Raw genomic sequence first — 20,519 nt, forward strand, 5'->3', positions numbered from 1 at the left:
GATCAGTTTGCTTCAAGTCAGAAAGGAAACCTGAAAGTCTTAAGAAACAGAGAAATACAGACCATAGCAGTGAAAAGAGAACCAAATACAGCTGTGAAAACAATATAAATTTAGTAATATAATATGCTCATGCTTACAAAATCAGTTGGTTTCTGCTATTGTAGAGGCTATAAGTAATCCATCAGAATGTAAAAGGGAAGAAACATGCATACCACACAGAAACAGGCTAATGCTTTTCACTTCCAATCCTATCTACCACTTGAGTTCAAACTTGTTGCTTTTACTCTATTATAAGAAGAGAGCATCTTTCTTTTGTAGTTTTTATTAGTTGGTTATTTTTACGTTTAAACCACCTGTGACATAGGGCTCAATAAAACTTGTGAAGGTTCTAAATGTAAAATAAACTACATTGCAAGGATTTATAATCTCAAGGCTTTGAGAGTTCTATTACAGGGTGAGGGAGAGTCAAAAGATGTTTTTGGAGAACTTTCAACAAGTTTTAGGCTTTTAGTCTGGGGAGATTGGAGAGGAAGGCTGGATATCTTCTTTGTGGATGTTTTGTAGTTGATGTCTGGGAACAGGTTTTCTGAATATGGGGAAGGTCTCCAGACACCTGGTTCTAGGTATTCATGAATGATTGTGTGAGCATTCTAAAAAGTTGTAACAGAATGGCTACTATTTAGCATATTTTAGCTTTCATCTTTTCTCTTCTTTAATTCTTTTATTCCTGTATTGGGTTATACTTAGTTGTTACGGAGACTTAGAGTAAGGACACATTTTAAATTGCTTAAACATCTGGTGCAAGTTCGTCATCATTAGTTTGTGGGATATTATGTAACTAAATTATGCTCTATTCTCTCTAAAGGTTGCTGTTTGATTTAAAGCAGACCTACTTTTCTACCCGCTAAGTGAATGCTATCTTAATTGTAACTAAGTGAGCATCCTATCAGGGTGTGAAAGGGTATGAAGAAAGTGTAAGAACTACTAGTCATTTAGTAAGAGACAACTTGTTCTTTGGAAGCTGGCTACTTGGATCCTGGGTTCAGGAGTTCCAGTGGGGGGAACCATGGCACCTCCCAATAAAAAAACCTGATATACTGGTCCTGTACCATGGTAGCAGAGCAACATACTACCCTAAAGAAGACCAATGTGGAAGAGCAATCTCAGGATATTTATTACCAAGTTCCCTCAGTTGATTAAAGATCTATTTATTTTTGATATGCTATCCTGTTGACTGTTCTATGGACGATGGTGCTTATCTGATAGAGGCCATATTCTCAGTTAGGTGTAAATCGACATTGCACCACTGGATTTAATAGAGTTATGCCGATTTACACCAACTAAATCTGGCCCAGTGATGGTAGTCAGCAACTAGCAAGATGGGTACAGTGAGTATACAGGGAAAAACCTTGACCTCAGGAAGAAGGGTCATGAAACCTGGGACTCAAACATGTCTAGTGAGGTTATATGTAGTGAAGGGGAGGGACTGAAGAGGCTTCCCCTCCATTCAGAATGACTGGGTATGTCTACACTGCAATAAAATACTGTATTTTCCCTAACTTTAATATGAAGGACAATAAAATATTAAGGTTAGGTGAAAAAAGCCTTCTAATTTATAGGTGGAGTGCTTTAAAGTTCTGTAGCGAACCTGGAGCAGTTACGCTTTTTGTTTGTTGTGTTACCAACCCGTTAGGTCAGCCTTTGACAAAGAGAACTGTGCTATAATGTTTGTCTTCATGTATTTCTCATTGTTATTCTTAAACAGGATTGTCACTTGAGGGTCAGATTAGAGCTCATTCAACCACAGCAGTGGCATCAATAGTAGCCAGCCTCAGGTCAGTCTTGCCTCTTGAGATTTTCAGGGCAGTCACTTGGAATTTATTGTATAGTTTTACAAAACATTATTGCCTCAACATTGTATTGTGTAGAGAATTTAAATGTAGTGTGGCTGTACCTCAACATGGATTCCTTCTGCGTGCACAATTCTCCTTGCCATATTTTGGGAAACATATTTTTCTTATCCTGTGTAGTAATTTTGTTTTGTAAGTAATTATATCCTTAATATTGAAGTATATATTTTTTAAATGTATTGCATATTTTTGCACATGGTTTATTCCCTCTTGTAAAAAGAAAAGTCACTATTAACTTACGTTAATGCAGTATATTTCCATTCTGTTAGGGGCATTCTCTTAGTTTTGTAACATCAGAGCAGGCCGCTCTAATTTGCACTTGGCTGCACATGACAGAGGGTCAAAGGTGCTGCAAATATTGATGTAATGTATCAATTTTTCCTGCCAATACCCTCTTTTGCTTATTACACTAGTATTGGGGAGCACAGATGGTATAACATTTGTGCCACCAGTCGATTTCCATTTAATTGGGGTTACCTGTTTTGCTGGGTAAACCAGTTTTAAAGCCAGATGACACTGGTAGTGCTGAACAAAGTGGACTTATCTCTGTGGAAGATATACCCCATTGTGTCTCTTGCAGAAAATTACCCTAGCAGGTTCAAACTTTTCAAAATAACCATTCAATTATAATTGATGCTAATGGTATTTGGAGCCCTGAGTTTTAAAGAAACATCCCTTCCCAGGGTGTTGCTACAGGGGCAGAGTTAAGGTGTTCAGGTCCCGTAGCTGTGCATTTCTGTACTTTAAGGTGATTTAGATTTCTTTTATATGTAAAAAGAAAAGGAGTACTTGTGGCACCTTAGAGACTAACCAATTTATTTGAGCATGAGCTTTCGTGAGCTACAGCTCACTTCATCGGATGCATACCGTGGAAACATCCGATGAATGTTTGCATGAATGATGAATGTATGCATCCGATGAAGTGAGCTGTAGCTCACGAAAGCTCATGCTCAAATAAATTGGTTAGTCTCTAAGGTGCCACAAGTACTCCTTTTCTTTTTTCCAAAGACAGACTAACACGGCTGTTACTCTGAAACCTTTTATATGTAAACTTACCTCTGAATTTCTTGGATTTGTGAGGTTTGTTTTGGGTATAATTGCAACATCCTTGTAATAGTTTACCCTTAAGTTACTGATATGTACTCAACATTGTAATGCAATGTGTATGACTTTGCTTGTTTTGATCTCCCTTAATTTCCTGGACCTGATTCAGATTTGTGTATCCTACATGTGAGAGTTGCATTCACAGCTGGTCCCTCCAGTTTCCAGAGGGATTCTGAGGAAATGGCTGGAGGGAACTGTTTCCTTGTCAAAGACAACAGATGGTTACTGAAATGCTGCCTCTTTGTCTTCCTGATGGCCACATGCTTCTCTTGTATTAACATACCTGCTTGTTCTCACCACTCCCCCAGCTCTTCCAACCCCCAAACAAATGTCATAGTCTACCACCTTTGCAACAAACTTATCCACATCACTTATCTGGTATATCCCTAGGACCAGTGCTGAATCCCCATCCATGCATACAGCCCTCTCTTGCCCACTCAGACGCTGCTTCAGTTCTCCTGCACATCTTGCTGGTGCTCCCTTGCTTTTGCCACACTTGGAGCCTGCTTTTCCAGTTCTTGCTTCTGTACTTCCTCCACCGCCAACTCTTGCTCTCCTGCACCTGTTAGTTTCTGCTTCCCACCCTCAGCTCTTCTCCTTACCCAGTCCCTAGGTCAGCCTTCTGGATTCTGCATTTTGTCCCTTGCTGTTTCTGGGGGTGGGATGCTGGTGGGGTAGCGCAGTGTGCGAGGCCCCAGGATGGGCTCTGGTTGTTCAATGAGTAGATTGTAGAGTTGGCCCGTCATTATAAAAACAAGCTATCTTCAGGGTTTATATTTATTCTATAAACGTTGGATAAAATCCTGGTCCCATTAAAGTCAATGGAAAAATGCTCATAGATGTCAGTAGAGCCAGGATTTCATCTATTCCCTGAGCTGAAATCTGGCATGTAAATAAATGGCTGGAAGACAGTACTGGGGGAGCCATAGCTGTTCTGTCCTCTCTTCCTCTCCATACTTCTGCTGGCACCGTTGTTACATAGTGGTGATTGTGGAGGTATCTCCTGACCACCTCCTCTTTCGTCTCCTCTCTCTTCTTTGGCTAGCCACGTCTCATTTCTTTCTGCTGCTATAGCCTTCCAGGTCACACGCTGTTGGATAGTTGGATTATGACTTCAAAGGTATGCTTGCTAACTATCCTTTTTTCTCCATCTATCTTACTTAAGTGACTCCCGTTATCATAGTATCTGCATGCTTCACAATCTTGAACATGTACTTAACCTCAACACCCCTGTGAGGTAGAGAAGTGCACTTATCCCCATTTTACAGATGAGGAACTGAGGCACAGAGAGACTAAGTGACTTGGCCAAGATCTTACAGAAAATCTGTGGCAGAGCAAGGAATCAAATCCAGGTCTCCAGAGTCCTAGGCTCGGTCCCTAACCACTGGATCATCCTTCTTCTCTACCTCTGTACACTCTCTAGTGTTCACCCTGAACAACTTTTCAGTTATTAAGAATCAAGATTGATTCCTTGTATTGTGCTTTTTTTAAAAGCAGATTTTTTTTTTTTTGTGGGGGATTTAAAGGTGCAATGTTTCTCCATTTTTTGCCTAAATCCTGAATATTGTTATTGGTTTAAGTTAGTTTACTGTTGATTGTTATGTTGGTGTGTGCAGGGTAAAATTAGCTAAATTTTAACATGTAACTTTATTATTTCAATTTTAAACTTTGTCAGACTGTTCATATGTTTTATAAGAAGAAACAAGTTATTAACTGAAAATGTGAGAGGTGTGGAGTTAATTATTTTGCACAAAATATGGCACAGGGTAGGCTTGGCTAAGTGCAGCAACATTTAGCTAATTAAACTGGTCATCAGCTCCACACTGCTAGTCTTACAATACAAAAAACATGATTCTCAAGGGTTCAAACCAGATTTTACCAATATGTAGAGCTATTAAAATTAGTACTTTTTTTGTAAAACTACTAGCATATGGCTAGCAAACAATGTTGCAAAACAACACATGCCACATTTGTTACATTTTAAAATTACCCTGCTGTACGTGCTCAAAAAGGAATTAGGAACAGGGGAAATATCCTCTGCATGTACGGAAGGTACATTCGTGCGCATACAATGAATTTCCAGGTAATTAAAGTTGCTTAGTACAATGAATCGTTTGAAAAGAGATACAGGAAAATTGCTTGGGCTTAAATACCATAAGTATGTAATTGCAGAGAATGGTATACATTTGTCTGGTGTCTGTTGTTTCTATAATCTGTGATACCCTATGTTGTAACTGAATTTCTTTTTGCCCTAGGGCATTTTTGGGAGTGAGGCAGCATAACTTAATATGTTTTTTCCTTGGTAAACAAATTTTAAAAGGAAAACATGAATATGCTTTAAACTACATAAAGCTGGAACAAATAGCCTCCCCTTCTCTGTGGCTTTGTAATATGTTCATCCTCAAATTATTGGGAATTATGATTTGATTCTTTATGTTCTAGTTTTAAGCTTTTCTAATTGGAACTCATTAAGTGCTGTTATGGTGAGTTGCCTCTTTCAGTTAGATGGAAATTTCTCTTTCATTGTTAGTGTTCCATAGCAACAGAACACCCAGTGATCATGCTGAATGCCCCACAAACACAAACCAACTTGCCCCAGGTGGAACCCTAGTTATTGACCCAACCCTGTGCACTTTAAATCAGGCACTCTGCACACTCAAAGGCAGATTCTCAGATGGTGTAAACTAGCATAGGCCCATTTCAGGTAACTGTAATGAGCCAATGGCAGTTAACACCAGCTTGAGGCTGTGTCCCCCAGTGTCATGATACAGGCCCTTAACAAATAGAGGGGAGTGGATGGGGAAGATCAGCAAGGGAGGCACTTCCACTGGCTGGCATCTTTATTTCTCCACACTGTGAGCATTGGACGTCCAATCCTGCCGTAAGTGGCCCTCATATCGGTCAATCACAGGCCGGCTCCAGGTGTGTTAAATCCATCCAAGCCTGTAGGCACACCTGGGCCCCTTCTCCTCATCCCTTTCCGTGCTGTCTTGGCAAACATAGCAACCTATGCTTCCATTCAAGGCTTGATGCAGCATTTTAAAGAAACAACAAAACTCACCTTTTCTATTAATTGTGGGCAGGAGAGAAATCCATAATTTCAGATGAGTTTATGATCTCAGTTTTGAAGAGAAAATCTGGTCTGAGTTATTATCACCATTAGCACTTATATAGCACTATTGCAATTCTTCGTGTATTGTGGGAGTTAAGGCTGAAATCCTAGCCCCATTGAAGTCAGTGGCAAAGCTCCCATTGCAATCAGTAGGGCCTGGATTTCACCCTAACTGCTAAATCTTCATAACAACTCAGTAAGGTAAGAAGTCGGGCTTCTAGGTACTATGGTAATACAAATAAATAATAGTAATTTTCCTCATTTTACAAATGAAGAAACTGAGGCAGAGGGGTTAAGGTGCTATACTTGTAAGATCCCATGTGGAGTTTTGCATGCACCTAAATTTTGTGATCCTAAAGTCCTGTGCACATTTACCTGTATGCAGACTTGACTTGCATATGCATGCCAGGCACAGTTTAAGTACACTCAAGTGTCCATCACCTTTTTGCATATGTGCCCTTACAAAAACAGACTCAAGTAACTAGAACAGTGGAGATGCATATTAAAGAAATTCCTAAATTCCTGGCTCCATCTCCCTTGAAACATGAGTTTATACCTCTTGCTAGTTTCATGAAGACTCATCTTTCTCTGATTGGAATTTTTGTTTTTTTTAATTTTTATTTTATCATAGGATTTGAAACTGCAAAGTCTCTTGCACTCCATGGTGCCTATGTCATTCTTGCCTGCAGAAATATGTCGAGAGCCAACAAAGCTGTACAACGCATCCTAGAGGAATGGGTAAGGAAACATATTTTTTTGAACGCTTAGCAAATTCTACTATCTTCAAAACAATGTGCCGTGTACGCTGATGAGTTCATTTTGTGCAGTATATGCTGTTTTATAAATGTTATTTTTCACTTATCAGAATTCAAGAAAACAGCTTTCTTTGTATTGTAATAATCACTTTAGTGCGTAAATGTATTTACAGATGGAACAAAGGAGCTGTGCCATTTTATAATGTGTATGTACGGTTAATTTTAAGCATCATTATACTATGGTTGGAAGGTTATTTTAATGCTAAAAAATTTGAAAGGACTAATGAAGCAAATGCCATTGGTGACAGAGAATTTCATAAGCATTTAAATATGTGCTTAATTATTCTTGAGATTCAGTGTAATGCCCTTGCTCACTATTACTTTGAGAGTTCCATAAAATTCTGCCTATAAGGTGTTTCAAGGAAATCATTTTTGTCTCATAAATACTTATTCTCCTTCGAGTACTATCCCTGTTGGGGCTCCACTTCAGGTGTACATGTGCCTCTTCAGCCCCCAATTGGAGATTTTCTGTTAGCATTGTCCATTCGGCCTATATAACCTCGTGACGTGCTTAGAGGGTACATAGGGCTAAGCAGGTAAACTGCCTTTTATTCCTTCTTCAATGCCTGGGCCTGTGACAGAGCTCTAGTGTGTCCAACTCATGCATGCCTCCTGCTAGGTCTATGATATCAGCGGCCTCAGCTTCTCAACTTGGTACCATGGAGGCAAAAGACTCTTCCTCTGGTACTGGTGGAGCAGGGAGATCCCAAAGCATTTTAAAGAAACACACCACCAGCGGGCCTTAGTACCATCTGTCTCCAAATTGGCACAGTCTATTTCAGACTTACCAATGGTGTCTTCTCACTCTGCTGCATTGGTACTGACAAAATCAAAGCACACACCTTTGGCCCTGGCACCTACACACTCCAAACCAATGGTACCACCCAAGTCAGCTGCTGTGTTGGTACAGACCCACTTGGTACCGCAGGCATTCAGTTACTTCAGAGACTTGTCAGGTTAGACAAGCTGGAGTCCCCACTGCTTATGGGTCTCTGGTTTACCAGCGCTTCACAGTACCACAGGATTCTCCACCTGTTTCTACTGGGTCCCCTCCATCAGAGGACATTGAGGATAGTCTCCTCCTTATCCTCTCCGCATAATTGCAGAAACACATATGTCATAAATATAAAGGGAAGGGTAAACCCCTCTGAAATCCCTCCTGGCCAGGGGAAAGCTCCTCTCACCTGTAAAGGGTTAAGAAGCTAAAGGTAACCTCGCTGGCACCTGACCAAAATGACCAATGAGGAGACAAGATACTTTCAAAAGCTGGGAGGAGGGACAGAAACAAAGGGTCTGTGTCTGTCTGTAGTCGTCTTGGCCGGGGACAGAACAGGAATGGAGTCTTAGAACTTTTAGTAAGTAATCTAGCTAGGTATGTGTTAGATTATGATTTCTTTAAATGGCTGAGAAAAGAATTGTGCTGAATAGAATAACTATTTCTGTCTGTGTATCTTTTTTGTAACTTAAGGTTTTGCCTAGAGGGGTTCTCTATGTTTTTGAATCTAATTACCCTGTAAGATATATACCATCCTGATTTTACAGGGGGGATTTCTTTATTTCTATTTACTTCTATTTTTTATTAAAAGTCTTCTTGTAAAACACTGAATGCTTTTTCATTGTTCTCAGATCCAAGGGTTTGGGTTTGTGGTCACCTATGCAAATTGGTGAGGCTTTTTATCCAACATTTCCCAGGAAAGGGGGGGTGCAAGTGTTGGGAGGATTGTTCATTGTTCTTAAGATCCAAGGGTCTGGGTCTGTAGTCACCTAGACAAATTGGTGAGGCTTTTTACCAAACCTTGTCCAGGAAGTGGGGTGCAAGGTTTTGGGAAGTATTTTGGGGGGAAGGACGCGTCCAAACAGCTCTTCCCCAGTAACCAGTATTAGTTTGGTGGTGGTAGCGGCCTGTCCAAGGTGTAATATTTTGTACCTTGGGGAAGTTTTGACCTAAGCTGGTAAAGATAAGCTTAGGAGGTTTTTCATGCAGGTCCCCACATCTGTACCCTAGAGTTCAGAGTGGGGGAGGAACCTTGACATGGTGGCACAGTGGTGGGATTAACCTGAAATCATTTTGAGATCCAGTTGAGATTTTTTGAACTAGAAATACAGATTTTAAAAAGGAATTTTTAGGAAGTCCAGAAGGCAGCTTTGAAACTGAAAGCAGCTTGGTTTCTCTCTGCTTTGTGGCCAAGCAGAGACAAAAGGGGATTATCTTGTGAATTGCAGGTTTTCTTTGCCTGGAGGCAGGGTACTTAACTCCTGCAGGGAAATTCACAGTCTTCCAACCCAGAGGGTTTTTTTTTTTTCTTTTCTTCCTAAAAGTAAATAGGGGGTGTGTGCTCTACCCATTTGCCTGGAGACAAAAGTGGCAGGGTTTTTTTTAGGATTTTGATTTTTTTTTGTTTTACAAGGAGCACAGGTTTGAAAAGAAATTTTTTTTTTCTTCTTTGGGCTGGGTAAGCAGGTTTCCAAGTAGTTGGAGGTTTTTTGCTTTAATTTGGGCCCAGAGCAGAGACAAGGGAATTGTCTTTTTCTGTAGGCTGACAATCACTATCAGAGAATAGGTATTCTATTCCAGCACAGCAAAATTTTACAGCCAAGTTTTGTTTGTTTATTTCTAAACCTCGGGTGTAAAGTTAGTTAAAAACAGAGAGGTTAGAATGGCCAAATCCTCGGCTCGACTACAGCTGGAATTAGCCAAATTTCAGGCTGAGGAAAAACAAAGGGAACATGAAAGACAGATAGAACTCATGCGGCTGAAGGAGGAGGAGAAGGAAAAAGAGAGGAAGCATGTGGAGGAGATGGAGAGGATAAAGGCCCAGCAGAATATACCAACAAACCCTAGCAATCCTTCTCCAGGTACCACTTCCCATCCCAGAAAGTTCCCCACCTACAAGGCAGGTGATGATACTGAGGCCTTCTTAGAAAACTTCGAAAGGGCCTGCCTTGGGTACAACATCTCTACTGACCAATACATGGTAGAGCTGAGGCCGCAGCTCAGTGGACCCTTAGCTGAGGTGGCAGCTGAAATGCCTAAAGAACACATGAACAAGTATGAACTGTTTAAATCCAAGGCGAGAGTCAGAATGGGGATAACACCCGAGCAGTCTCGTCGGAGGTTCAGAGCCCTAAGGTGGAAACCAGACATGTCATTTACCCGACATGCCTACCACATTGTAAAACATTGGGATGCCTGGATAACAGGAGCAAGTGTTGAATCTCCAGTAAATTTGCCCTTCCTAATGCAAATGGAACAATTCTTAGAGGGTGTTCCTGAGGAAATAGAAAGATACATCCTAGATGGGAAACCCAAAACTGTAATTGAGGCAGGAGAGATTGGAGCCAGATGGGTGGAGGTGGCAGAGAAGAAGAAAACTGGTCGCAGTTGGAGCGGAGACCAGAAGGGACCACCCCAGACCACACCCTATTACCAGGGGCCGCCCAAAGCCCCACCTACCTCCCAAAGAACCCTCCAGACCCCTTATCGTCCCACCACCCCATTCTCCAGCAACCCTCCTCGCCCCAGTGACCCGTCAGCTGGACGATGTTTTAAGTGTAACGAGCTGGGGCATGTAAAGGCCAACTGCCCCAAGAACCCCAACAGATTACAGTTCATTGCACCGGAATCACACCAGAGGTCCACAGGCCCAGATACCTCCCAGATACCCTTGGAGCGGAGGGAAACTGTGAGTGTGGGTGGGAAGAAGGTCACCGCGTGGAGGGACACCGGAGCACAAGTGTCAGCTATCCATGCTTCCTTAGTGGACCCCAATTTAATCAACCCAGAGATCCAAGTGACGATTCAACCCTTCAAGTCCAACTCTTTCAATTTGCCTACAGCCAAGTTGCCTGTCCAGTACAAGGGCTGGTCAGGAATGTGGACTTTTGCAGTCTATGATGATTATCCCATCCCCATGCTGTTGGGGGAAGACTTGGCCAATCATGTGAAGCAGGCCAAGAGGGTGGGAATGGTCACCCGCAACCAGGCTAAACAAGCCGTGAGGCCTAGCTCTGTTCCGGAAACTTCTATCAGGACCCAGTCAGAGGTGATGGACCTGGACCCCAGGCCAATGTCTGCAACAGCAGTAGTGGATCCAGTCCCAGAGACCCAGACGGAACCAGTCCCAGAACCGGAACCAGCCGAACAACCAACACCAGACCCCGTGTCAGCACTGAATCCAGTACTTGCAACCTCAACACCAGAGGGCCCCACCGAACCTGAACTGGCAGCAGCCGATAACCCTACCCAAGAGGCTCAGCTGGAGCCTGAATCCCAACATAGTGCACCAGCGGAGAGCGGTTCACAGTCAACAGAAACAGCTCCATCCCCTATATCGCTTCCAGAGGGACCAAGCCTAGGTCCACAATCCCATGAGGAACTGATGTCTCCAGCATCAAGGGAACAGTTCCAGACCGAACAGGAAGCAGATGAAAGCCTCCAGAGAGCTTGGACGGCGGCACGGAGCAACCCACCGCCTCTCAGCTCTTCTAATCGATCCAGGTTTGTTGTAGAAAGAGGACTTTTATACAAGGAAACTCTTTCTGGGGGACACCAGGAAGACTGGCATCCTCAGAGACAGTTGGTAGTTCCAACTAAATACCGGGCCAAGCTCTTGAGCTTAGCCCATGATCACCCTAGTGGCCATGCTGGGGTGAACAGGACCAAAGACCGTTTGGGGGGGTCATTCCACTGGGAGGGAATGGGCAAGGATGTTTCTACCTATGTCCAGTCTTGTGAGGTGTGCCAAAGAGTGGGAAAACCCCAAGACCAGGTCAAAGCTCCTCTCCAGCCACTCCCCATCATTGAAGTTCCATTTCAGCGAGTAGCTGTGGATATTCTGGGTCCTTTTCCGAAAAAGACACCCAGAGGAAAGCAGTACATACTGACTTTCATGGATTTTGCCACCCGATGGCCGGAAGCAGTAGCTCTAAGCAACACCAGGGCTAAAAGTGTGTGCCAGGCACTAGCAGACATTTTTGCCAGGGTAGGTTGGCCCTCCGACATCCTCACAGATGCAGGGACTAATTTCCTGGCAGGAACTATGAAAAACCTTTGGGAAGCTCATGGGGTAAATCACTTGGTTGCCACTCCTTACCATCATCAAACAAATGGCATGGTGGAGAAGTTTAATGGAACTTTGGGGGCCATGATACGTAAATTCGTAAATGAGCACTCCAATGATTGGGACCTAGTGTTGCAGCAGTTGCTCTTTGCCTACAGAGCTGTACCACATCCCAGTTTAGGGTTTTCCCCATTTGAACTTGTATATGGCCGTGAGGTTAAGGGGCCATTGCAGTTGGTGAAGCAGCAATGGGAGGGATTTACACCTTCTCCAGGAACTAACATTCTGGACTTTGTAACCAACCTACAAAACACCCTCCGAACCTCTTTAGCCCTTGCTAGAGAAAACTTACAGGATGCTCAAAAAGAGCAAAAAGCCTGGTATGATAAACATGCCAGAGAGCGTTCCTTCGAAGTAGGAGACCAGGTCATGGTCTTAAAGGCGCTCCAGGCCCATAAAATGGAAGCATCGTGGGAAGGGCCATTCGTGGTCCAGGAGCGCCTGGGAGCTGTTAATTATCTCATAGCATTCCCCACCTCCAACCGAAAGCCTAAGGTGTATCATATTAATTCTCTAAAGCCCTTTTATTCCAGAGAATTAAAGGTTTGTCAGTTTACAGCCCAGGGAGGAGACGACGCTGAGTGGCCTGAAGGTGTCTACTACGAAGGGAAATGTGCTGGTGGTGTGGAAGAGGTGAACCTCTCCATGACCCTTGGGCGTATGCAGCGACAGCAGATCCAGGAGCTGTGCACTAGCTACGCGCCAACGTTCTCAGCCACCCCAGGACTGACTGAACGGGCATACCACTCCATTGACACAGGTAATGCTCACCCAATTAGGGTCCAACCTTACCGGGTGTCTCCTCAAGCTAAAACTGCTATAGAACGGGAGATCCAGGATATGTTACAGATGGGTGTAATCCGCCCCTCTGAAAGTGCATGGGCATCTCCAGTGGTTCTAGTTCCCAAACCAGATGGGGAAATACGTTTTTGCGTGGACTACCGTAAGCTAAATGCTGTAACTCGCCCGGACAACTATCCCATGCCACGCACAGATGAACTATTAGAGAAACTGGGAAGGGCCCAGTTCATCTCTACCTTGGACTTAACCAAGGGGTACTGGCAGGTACCGCTAGATGAATCTGCCAAGGAAAGGTCAGCCTTCATCACACATCTCGGGCTGTATGAATTTAATGTACTCCCTTTCGGGCTGCGAAATGCACCCGCCACTTTCCAAAGACTTGTAGATGGTCTCCTAGCGGGATTAGGAGAATATGCAGTCGCCTACCTTGACGATGTGGCCATATTTTCGGATTCCTGGGCAGACCACCTGGAACATCTACAAAAAGTCCTTGAGCGCATAAGGGAGGCAGGACTAACTGTTAAGGCTAAGAAGTGTCAAATAGGCCTAAACAGAGTGACTTACCTTGGACACCAGGTGGGTCAAGGAACTATCAGCCCCCTACAGGCCAAAGTGGATGCTATCCAAAAGTGGCCTGTCCCAAAGTCAAAGAAACAGGTTCAATCCTTCTTAGGCTTGGCCGGTTATTACAGACGATTTGTACCGCACTACAGCCAAATCGCTGCCCCACTGACAGACCTAACCAAAAAGAAACAGCCAAATGCTGTTCAGTGGACCGGAAAGTGTCAGAAGGCCTTTAACAAGCTTAAAGCGACACTCATGTCTGACCCTGTACTAAGGGCCCCAGACTTTGACAAACCGTTCCTAGTAACCACAGATGCATCCGAGCGTGGTGTGGGAGCAGTTTTAATGCAGAAAGGACCTGATCAAGAATTCCACCCTGTAGTGTTTCTCAGCAAAAAACTGTCTGAGAGGGAAAGCAACTGGTCAGTCACTGAAAAAGAATGTTATGCCATTGTCTACGCTCTGGAAAAGCTACGCCCATATGTTTGGGGACGGCGTTTCCACCTGCAAACCGACCATGCTGCACTAAAGTGGCTTCACACTGTCAAAGAAACTAACAAAAAACTTCTTCGGTGGAGTTTAGCTCTCCAAGATTTTGATTTCGACATCCAACACATCTCAGGAGCTTCTAACAAAGTGGCTGATGCACTCTCCCGTGAAAGTTTCCCAGAATCAACTGGTTAAAATCGTCCTTGAGATGTGGAAAATATTGTTAGTCTTTATGTACTTGGTAGTATATTTAGAGATGCATGTGTCTTATTAACTCTGTTTTCCTAGAGCTCCAGGAAGAAATCCCAGCCAGTGTTTCACCCTAGCTGAGATTTGGGGGGCGTGTCATAAATATAAAGGGAAGGGTAAACCCCTCTGAAATCCCTCCTGGCCAGGGGAAAGCTCCTCTCACCTGTAAAGGGTTAAGAAGCTAAAGGTAACCTCGCTGGCACCTGACCAAAATGACCAATGAGGAGACAAGATACTTTCAAAAGCTGGGAGGAGGGACAGAAACAAAGGGTCTGTGTCTGTCTGTAGTCGTCTTGGCCGGGGACAGAACAGGAATGGAGTCTTAGAACTTTTAGTAAGTAATCTAGCTAGGTATGTGTTAGATTATGATTTCTTTAAATGGCTGAGAAAAGAATTGTGCTGAATAGAATAACTATTTCTGTCTGTGTATCTTTTTTGTAACTTAAGGTTTTGCCTAGAGGTGTTCTCTATGTTTTTGAATCTAATTACCCTGTAAGATATATACCATCCTGATTTTACAGGGGGGATTTCTTTATTTCTATTTACTTCTATTTTTTATTAAAAGTCTTCTTGTAAAACACTGAATGCTTTTTCATTGTTCTCAGATCCAAGGGTTTGGGTTTGTGGTCACCTATGCAAATTGGTGAGGCTTTTTATCCAACATTTCCCAGGAAAGGGGGGGTGCAAGTGTTGGGAGGATTGTTCATTGTTCTTAAGATCCAAGGGTCTGGGTCTGTAGTCACCTAGACAAATTGGTGAGGCTTTTTACCAAACCTTGTCCAGGAAGTGGGGTGCAAGGTTTTGGGAAGTATTTTGGGGGGAAGGACGCGTCCAAACAGCTCTTCCCCAGTAACCAGTATTAGTTTGGTGGTGGTAGCGGCCTGTCCAAGGTGTAATATTTTGTACCTTGGGGAAGTTTTGACCTAAGCTGGTAAAGATAAGCTTAGGAGGTTTTTCATGCAGGTCCCCACATCTGTACCCTAGAGTTCAGAGTGGGGGAGGAACCTTGACAACATACTTTGACAAAGACCTTCAACCACATCATGGCTACCTCCCTCTCTCCCATATGGACCTCTCCAATGGCTATACTGTGATTCTTGGGTGGTGTATCAACAGTAATTGCCAGACCTCTGGATCCACTGCGCCAGGAAATGATGGTCACACGGTCTCCTCCCAACTTCAGAAGACCTTTGAGGAACAGAAGGCTAGGGGGTGGATGAAGAGACTACCCCTCAAACCCCTATTTTGTCTTCATCTCTGGACAAGGCAGTCACGCCTCCACCACCATAGATGTCTGATAATTTTAATCAATTCCAGGACCTTGTGAAGAGGGTGGTGGAAACCCTCCACATACCTTCTGATGAGGTTAAAGACTCACATCACAAGTTCTTGGATGTTTTGCAGTGGGCAACACCCACCTAGATTGTGCTGCCCATTAATTAAGTGCTCCTGGATCCAGCAAAAACTTTGTGGTTAACTCCTGTTCCCTCCTGCCAACTTGTAAATGGGCAAATAAGGAATATTATGTTCCCCCCAGAGACTTAGAATTTTTGTTTTCCCATCCCCACCAATTCCCTGGTGGTGGATGCCGTAAATGAGTGGGGTGGACAGCATTTTCCCAGGTCTATTCCTTTTATGACAAGGACCAGAAAAGGTTAGAATGTTTTGGATGGAAGGCTTAACTCTTTTGCAACCCTCAGTTTGTGATCTGATACTGATCAGGTGATTGTGGACAAGTATGACTACCTGAATTACAAGTTTGCATCCTTTATTGAATATCTTCCACAGGACCATAGAGAACACTTCTAGGCCAACATTAAGGAGGGTCAGCTTTTAGCCAGAACCTCTCTTCAGGTATCCTTGGATGTTGCAAAAATGGACAATATTTGACAGACCTTAAAGACAAGAATGAGAGATGATGAGAATGTGTCAAGGAACTATATGGTGAAGATATTCCTGAAAAGCTCAACTAGAGATGAATCAGGTAAACCTGCCAATAATGGATGAAGAAATCATGGCAGCAATAAAAAGTATGTGAATGGAAAAGCACTATGTTGTGATGGTATACTGGCTGAATTGTTTAAAAGCATAGGGGTTGAAAGTTTGTAAGTCCTGTCAGAGGAATGAAGAATATGCTTGAGACAGCAGAATTTCCAAAAGACGTTACAACCTCACTGTGTAGCCAAATCCCCAAAAAGAACAACTCTATGGATTGTAAAGACTACAGAACAGTCAGTCTAACACTTCATGCCTCTAAGATACTTTTGTGAGCAGAATACAAGGAAAGATTGATAAGGAAATAAGCAAACAACAATATGGCTTAAAATGTGGAAAGGGCATACTAAATGCCATTATGAACTTGAAGCTCATATTAGAAAGATCAATTGAAATCGAGAAAACCGTATACTTGTTAGGTATACTTTTATTTGGGAAGTCATTCTTCTCATACAAATTACTTAATATATTAAGATCTGTAGGGATTGATGGATACAAACTGAGTAATAAAACAATTTATATTGGAATCAAAAGGCGATTATAATGGGAAATTGAAATGAAAATCTAGTAGGGATCAAGAGAAGAGTTAGGTTTGTATAATATCACTGACTTTATTCAACACTTGTAGCAAGTTTAGATGAAATTAAGCAGAAGAAGGTATTAAGATGAATGGAAAATGGAATAATATTTGCTATGCAGATGACACGGCACTGTTGGCTGATTCAGAAGAAGGTCTGTGCAGTTAGTGGAGATTATATATTCATATGACAGAGTATGGTCTATCTAAGGTCATATGTGGACAAGTCAAAAACCATGGTGGCATGCAAGGACCCTAGAAAGACATGCAAGATTATAGTGCATAACATAGCCATACAGTAAGTGAGACGTTTTTGCTACTTAGGAAGCATCAATACAAAAGATGGAAGATCAGATACTGAAGTCAGCACCAGAATAGCAACAGCGAAAGAGACATTCTGGAAGAATAAACACCTGAGGAGAAGGAACATAAATCTGAAGACTAAATTCCAACTCTTAAAACCTTGCATTTGGTCTGTGTTAAATTACAGCTGTGAAACATGGGGATTCAAACAATCAATCTGAAATTATGATGTCATAGAAGAACTTTAAAAATATCATTGATAGAGACATGTAATGAAAAAGTATTGGAGATTATTGGAACTCAGCAAATGCTAGTCAGAAATCTTATGAAAAGAAAGATTTGATTTGCAGGGCACATTGTAAGGGCTTCAGCTGGTGATGCAAGTTTACGGGTACTGGAAGGGAAAGTTAATGGATGATGTGATATGCTGGATGAATCAGAAGGACTATTCATCCACTAAGAGATTAGTGGAGGGTCGTATGGAATGTGCTACCGTGATTGCAAACCTCCTTTAGTGGAGATGCCACATAAGAAGAAAAATCATTTCTGGAGCCCAGTTTTTTGAAGAAGGTATTTTGGATTAAAGCTTTCTCTCTCTTGGGCCTGTAAATTCCAAATACTGTATTTTAAGGTTTGTTTTTTCCATAGTCCTAACTGAAATGGAAGCTGCCTGTTTTCTTTGTTGCAATAACACCAGTGGAATATCTAAAGGGCCCACTAGAAGATTGTATTTGTGTTACTTTTAAATTTGGCTTTAGATTATCTTCCAGCATCGCTGGATTTTTGAGTAGTCCCTCTTTTGAATTGGTTTGTTCTCTTTCTAAATGTCCATAAGTAAATGTAATTAAATTATTTCAACAGAAGAGTGAAATGACATGAAATAATGGTGAGTGCCTCTTACATATAATTTGCTTTGCACATTTAATTTAAAAAGTACTTTTCCAGAAGTTACCAAAAGTCAGTGAAAGCAACAATTGTTTTTAGTACGTTGTACAGACAACAAGAGTACCAGACTACTTGTGTAAGTACATATATTACCTCACCGAAAGTTAATGAATTGGTAATTGAATGAAGATTACTGTCTTGCTCAAATTACTTAAAAAAAAACAAAAAAAAACCCCTACATTTATTTACTAACAGTTCTCAAATTCTAATTGTTCAGAATACAATCTCATCTGTAAACTAGGTAGCTGGAGAACCTTCAATGCATCTTTGTAATGGCTTTGTTGTTTATTGAGAGGCACTAATTAAATTTGATTATTGCACTAATATTGTGGCATTTTGACAGTCCCTCAGATTTATGACTCTGGGAAAATAAACAAATGAAATGCAGGTGCTGGAGCAGAAAGAATAAGTTATTACTGAACTTTAATTACTTGGAGTGTGTAACCAGGAGAGAATTAGTTGGCGAATTACAACTTGCTTAAAATTTACATCAAATTGTAAGCAATCTTGAGGAGAATGGGGGTGGGAGAGAGAAAGAGACACAACACAGTTATCCTAAATAAAAGGGGGAAGATATATTTGTAATACTTAAGTAGATAAAACAGCTTTTAAAAATTCACAAATCTAATGGAAATCTAATGTTTTTTTCTCTGAATATTGTCTATGAATATTTTCAATAATTAATTTTATCTGATTTTTGTTGGAGACACTGCATGTGTGATAATTTTAGAAATTTATACTACTGCTTATGATACTCATATAAAAGTCACAAATGTACCATTATAACAACAAACTTAGTGTGTTTACAAGAGTAGCAAATAAGACACAAACACGTGTAACAGATCTAAGATTTTAGAAAAATGTTTGAGAAATAGTGTGATTAAAGATTTGTATCACACAACTCAGTCAACCTGTGGAACTCATTGTCAGGGGATGTTGTGAAGGCCAAAATTGTAACGGAGTTAAAAAAGAAATAAATAAATTCATGGAGGATAGGTTCATCAATAGCTATTAGTCAAGATGATCAGGGACACAACCCCATGCTCTCTGTGTCCATGTGCCTCTGACTTCCTGATGCTGGGACTGGACGACAGGGCATGGATCACTAAATAATTGCACTGTTCTCTTCATTCCGTCTGATACATCTGGTATCATCCACTGTTGGAAGACAGGATGCTGGGCTATATGGATGATTCATCTGACATAGTGTCACCATTCTTATGTTCTTTTGATACGAATGCATATTTGGGCAGAGTTAAGGTTGTGTGTTCTTCCTTAAGATTCACATTTCTTACTTTGAGTATTTCCCTTTGCAGCCTTTACAGTCTGTTTAATGTAGGGCCAAATACTAAGAGGTCCTGAGCACTTACAACTTCTAATGAACCTGAGAAGTATTCTGCTTATTTTAAAGTAATCAGGAATGTTTAACTACCCGGAACATGAGTAAAGAAACAAATATTTTTGTTTAAAGTTTTGATTTTCTTGTATTGACTTGTTATGTATGTATTACATATCTAAACTTTTTATGGGAAAAATATAATTCTTGTTTAAAAAATGTGAAGACCTATTATGATACAGAATTCAAAGAAGTAAGTTATGAAGTACAATATGATTAAATGAATTTATGAGAACAACCTGAGTAAAGCCCTTTAACTTCTGGTGTGTTTGATTTATGAGATCATCATCAATAGTGCCATAAAATGTAGGTTCCATTAGTATTAGTAGAGAGCTAGCTTTTTTGTTGGTGTTAGTTTTGTTACTACAAAAGAATCAGTTATTGTTACACAAAAATCAGCTTTAGATTATCTCTTTTTAGTGAATGTTGCAATTCAGATATAAAAGTAAGCTTAAAAAAAAATCATGTGGACTGAAAAAAACTTGATTTAAAGGATTTGAGGATAATACTGATGATATCCAGGAAAACAAGGTTCGTCAGATCAGCAGTTGCATGCACTGTAAATTAAAAAACCACAGGGGATGACTTGGCTGGTTGTTGAAGACCAATGTAGAAAACCATGAATGTTCTGCTATTTATGTCCAAAATGCTATTTTGTGAAGACTTGGATACCAACTCTGCAATGATCACACTTGAAAACTTGTCAGCTACATTAGGGAACGGTAACTGCATAACATTTAATGTTGTACTTGCGGTATTCTACTTACTTCCTATAGTAAAGTATAGTGAAGTTTAGATAGTACTGCAAATACAGAAATAATTGTCTTATCTGGATACCTAAAGCAACAACTTTTCAAGTGTGGCCATTGTAGCTTTTCTTTTTTAAACCCAAAAGATAAAAAACCAACAACCCCAAACCCACTCACATTTGACGGAATAGTAGTGGAGTATGTTGGTATGGACTGAGAGATATATTGTAAAGGAATCAAACCAAAGACAGACATTTGTTGCTTTATAGTAGATGTCTTGAAAATGAAGTTGCCCATGCACGATAAAGCTCAATATCAGTTTAAAACTGAGTTTGATAATTTCTTACTCAGAAGAAAGGAAATTGGAATTTTAGAGCTATAATTAATTTT

At 41.3% G+C, this 20,519-nt stretch overlaps 1 protein-coding gene across 7 annotated transcripts in view; it reads left to right on the top strand.

Moving 5' to 3' along the window:
• WWOX (WW domain containing oxidoreductase) overlaps positions 1–20,519 on the top strand; it is a 695,867-nt gene that overhangs the window by 34,618 nt on the left and 640,730 nt on the right. For 4 of the 7 annotated variants that reach the window (XM_073307994.2, XM_073308003.2, XM_073308000.2 and 1 more), the window contains exon 5: positions 6,758–6,864. In XM_073307994.2, coding sequence (XP_073164095.2) covers positions 6,758–6,864 — 107 coding nt within the window. Of the gene's footprint in view, positions 1–6,757; positions 6,865–12,594; positions 12,714–15,952; positions 17,605–20,519 lie in introns of those variants that run through there. The other 3 variants (XM_073308006.2, XM_073308004.2, XM_073308005.2) reach the window with 3 other exon arrangements.

The sequence above is a fragment of the Lepidochelys kempii genome, chromosome 12 (assembly GCF_965140285.1).
Source record: "Lepidochelys kempii isolate rLepKem1 chromosome 12, rLepKem1.hap1, whole genome shotgun sequence".
In the NCBI taxonomy this organism is placed as follows: Eukaryota; Metazoa; Chordata; order Testudines; family Cheloniidae; genus Lepidochelys; species Lepidochelys kempii.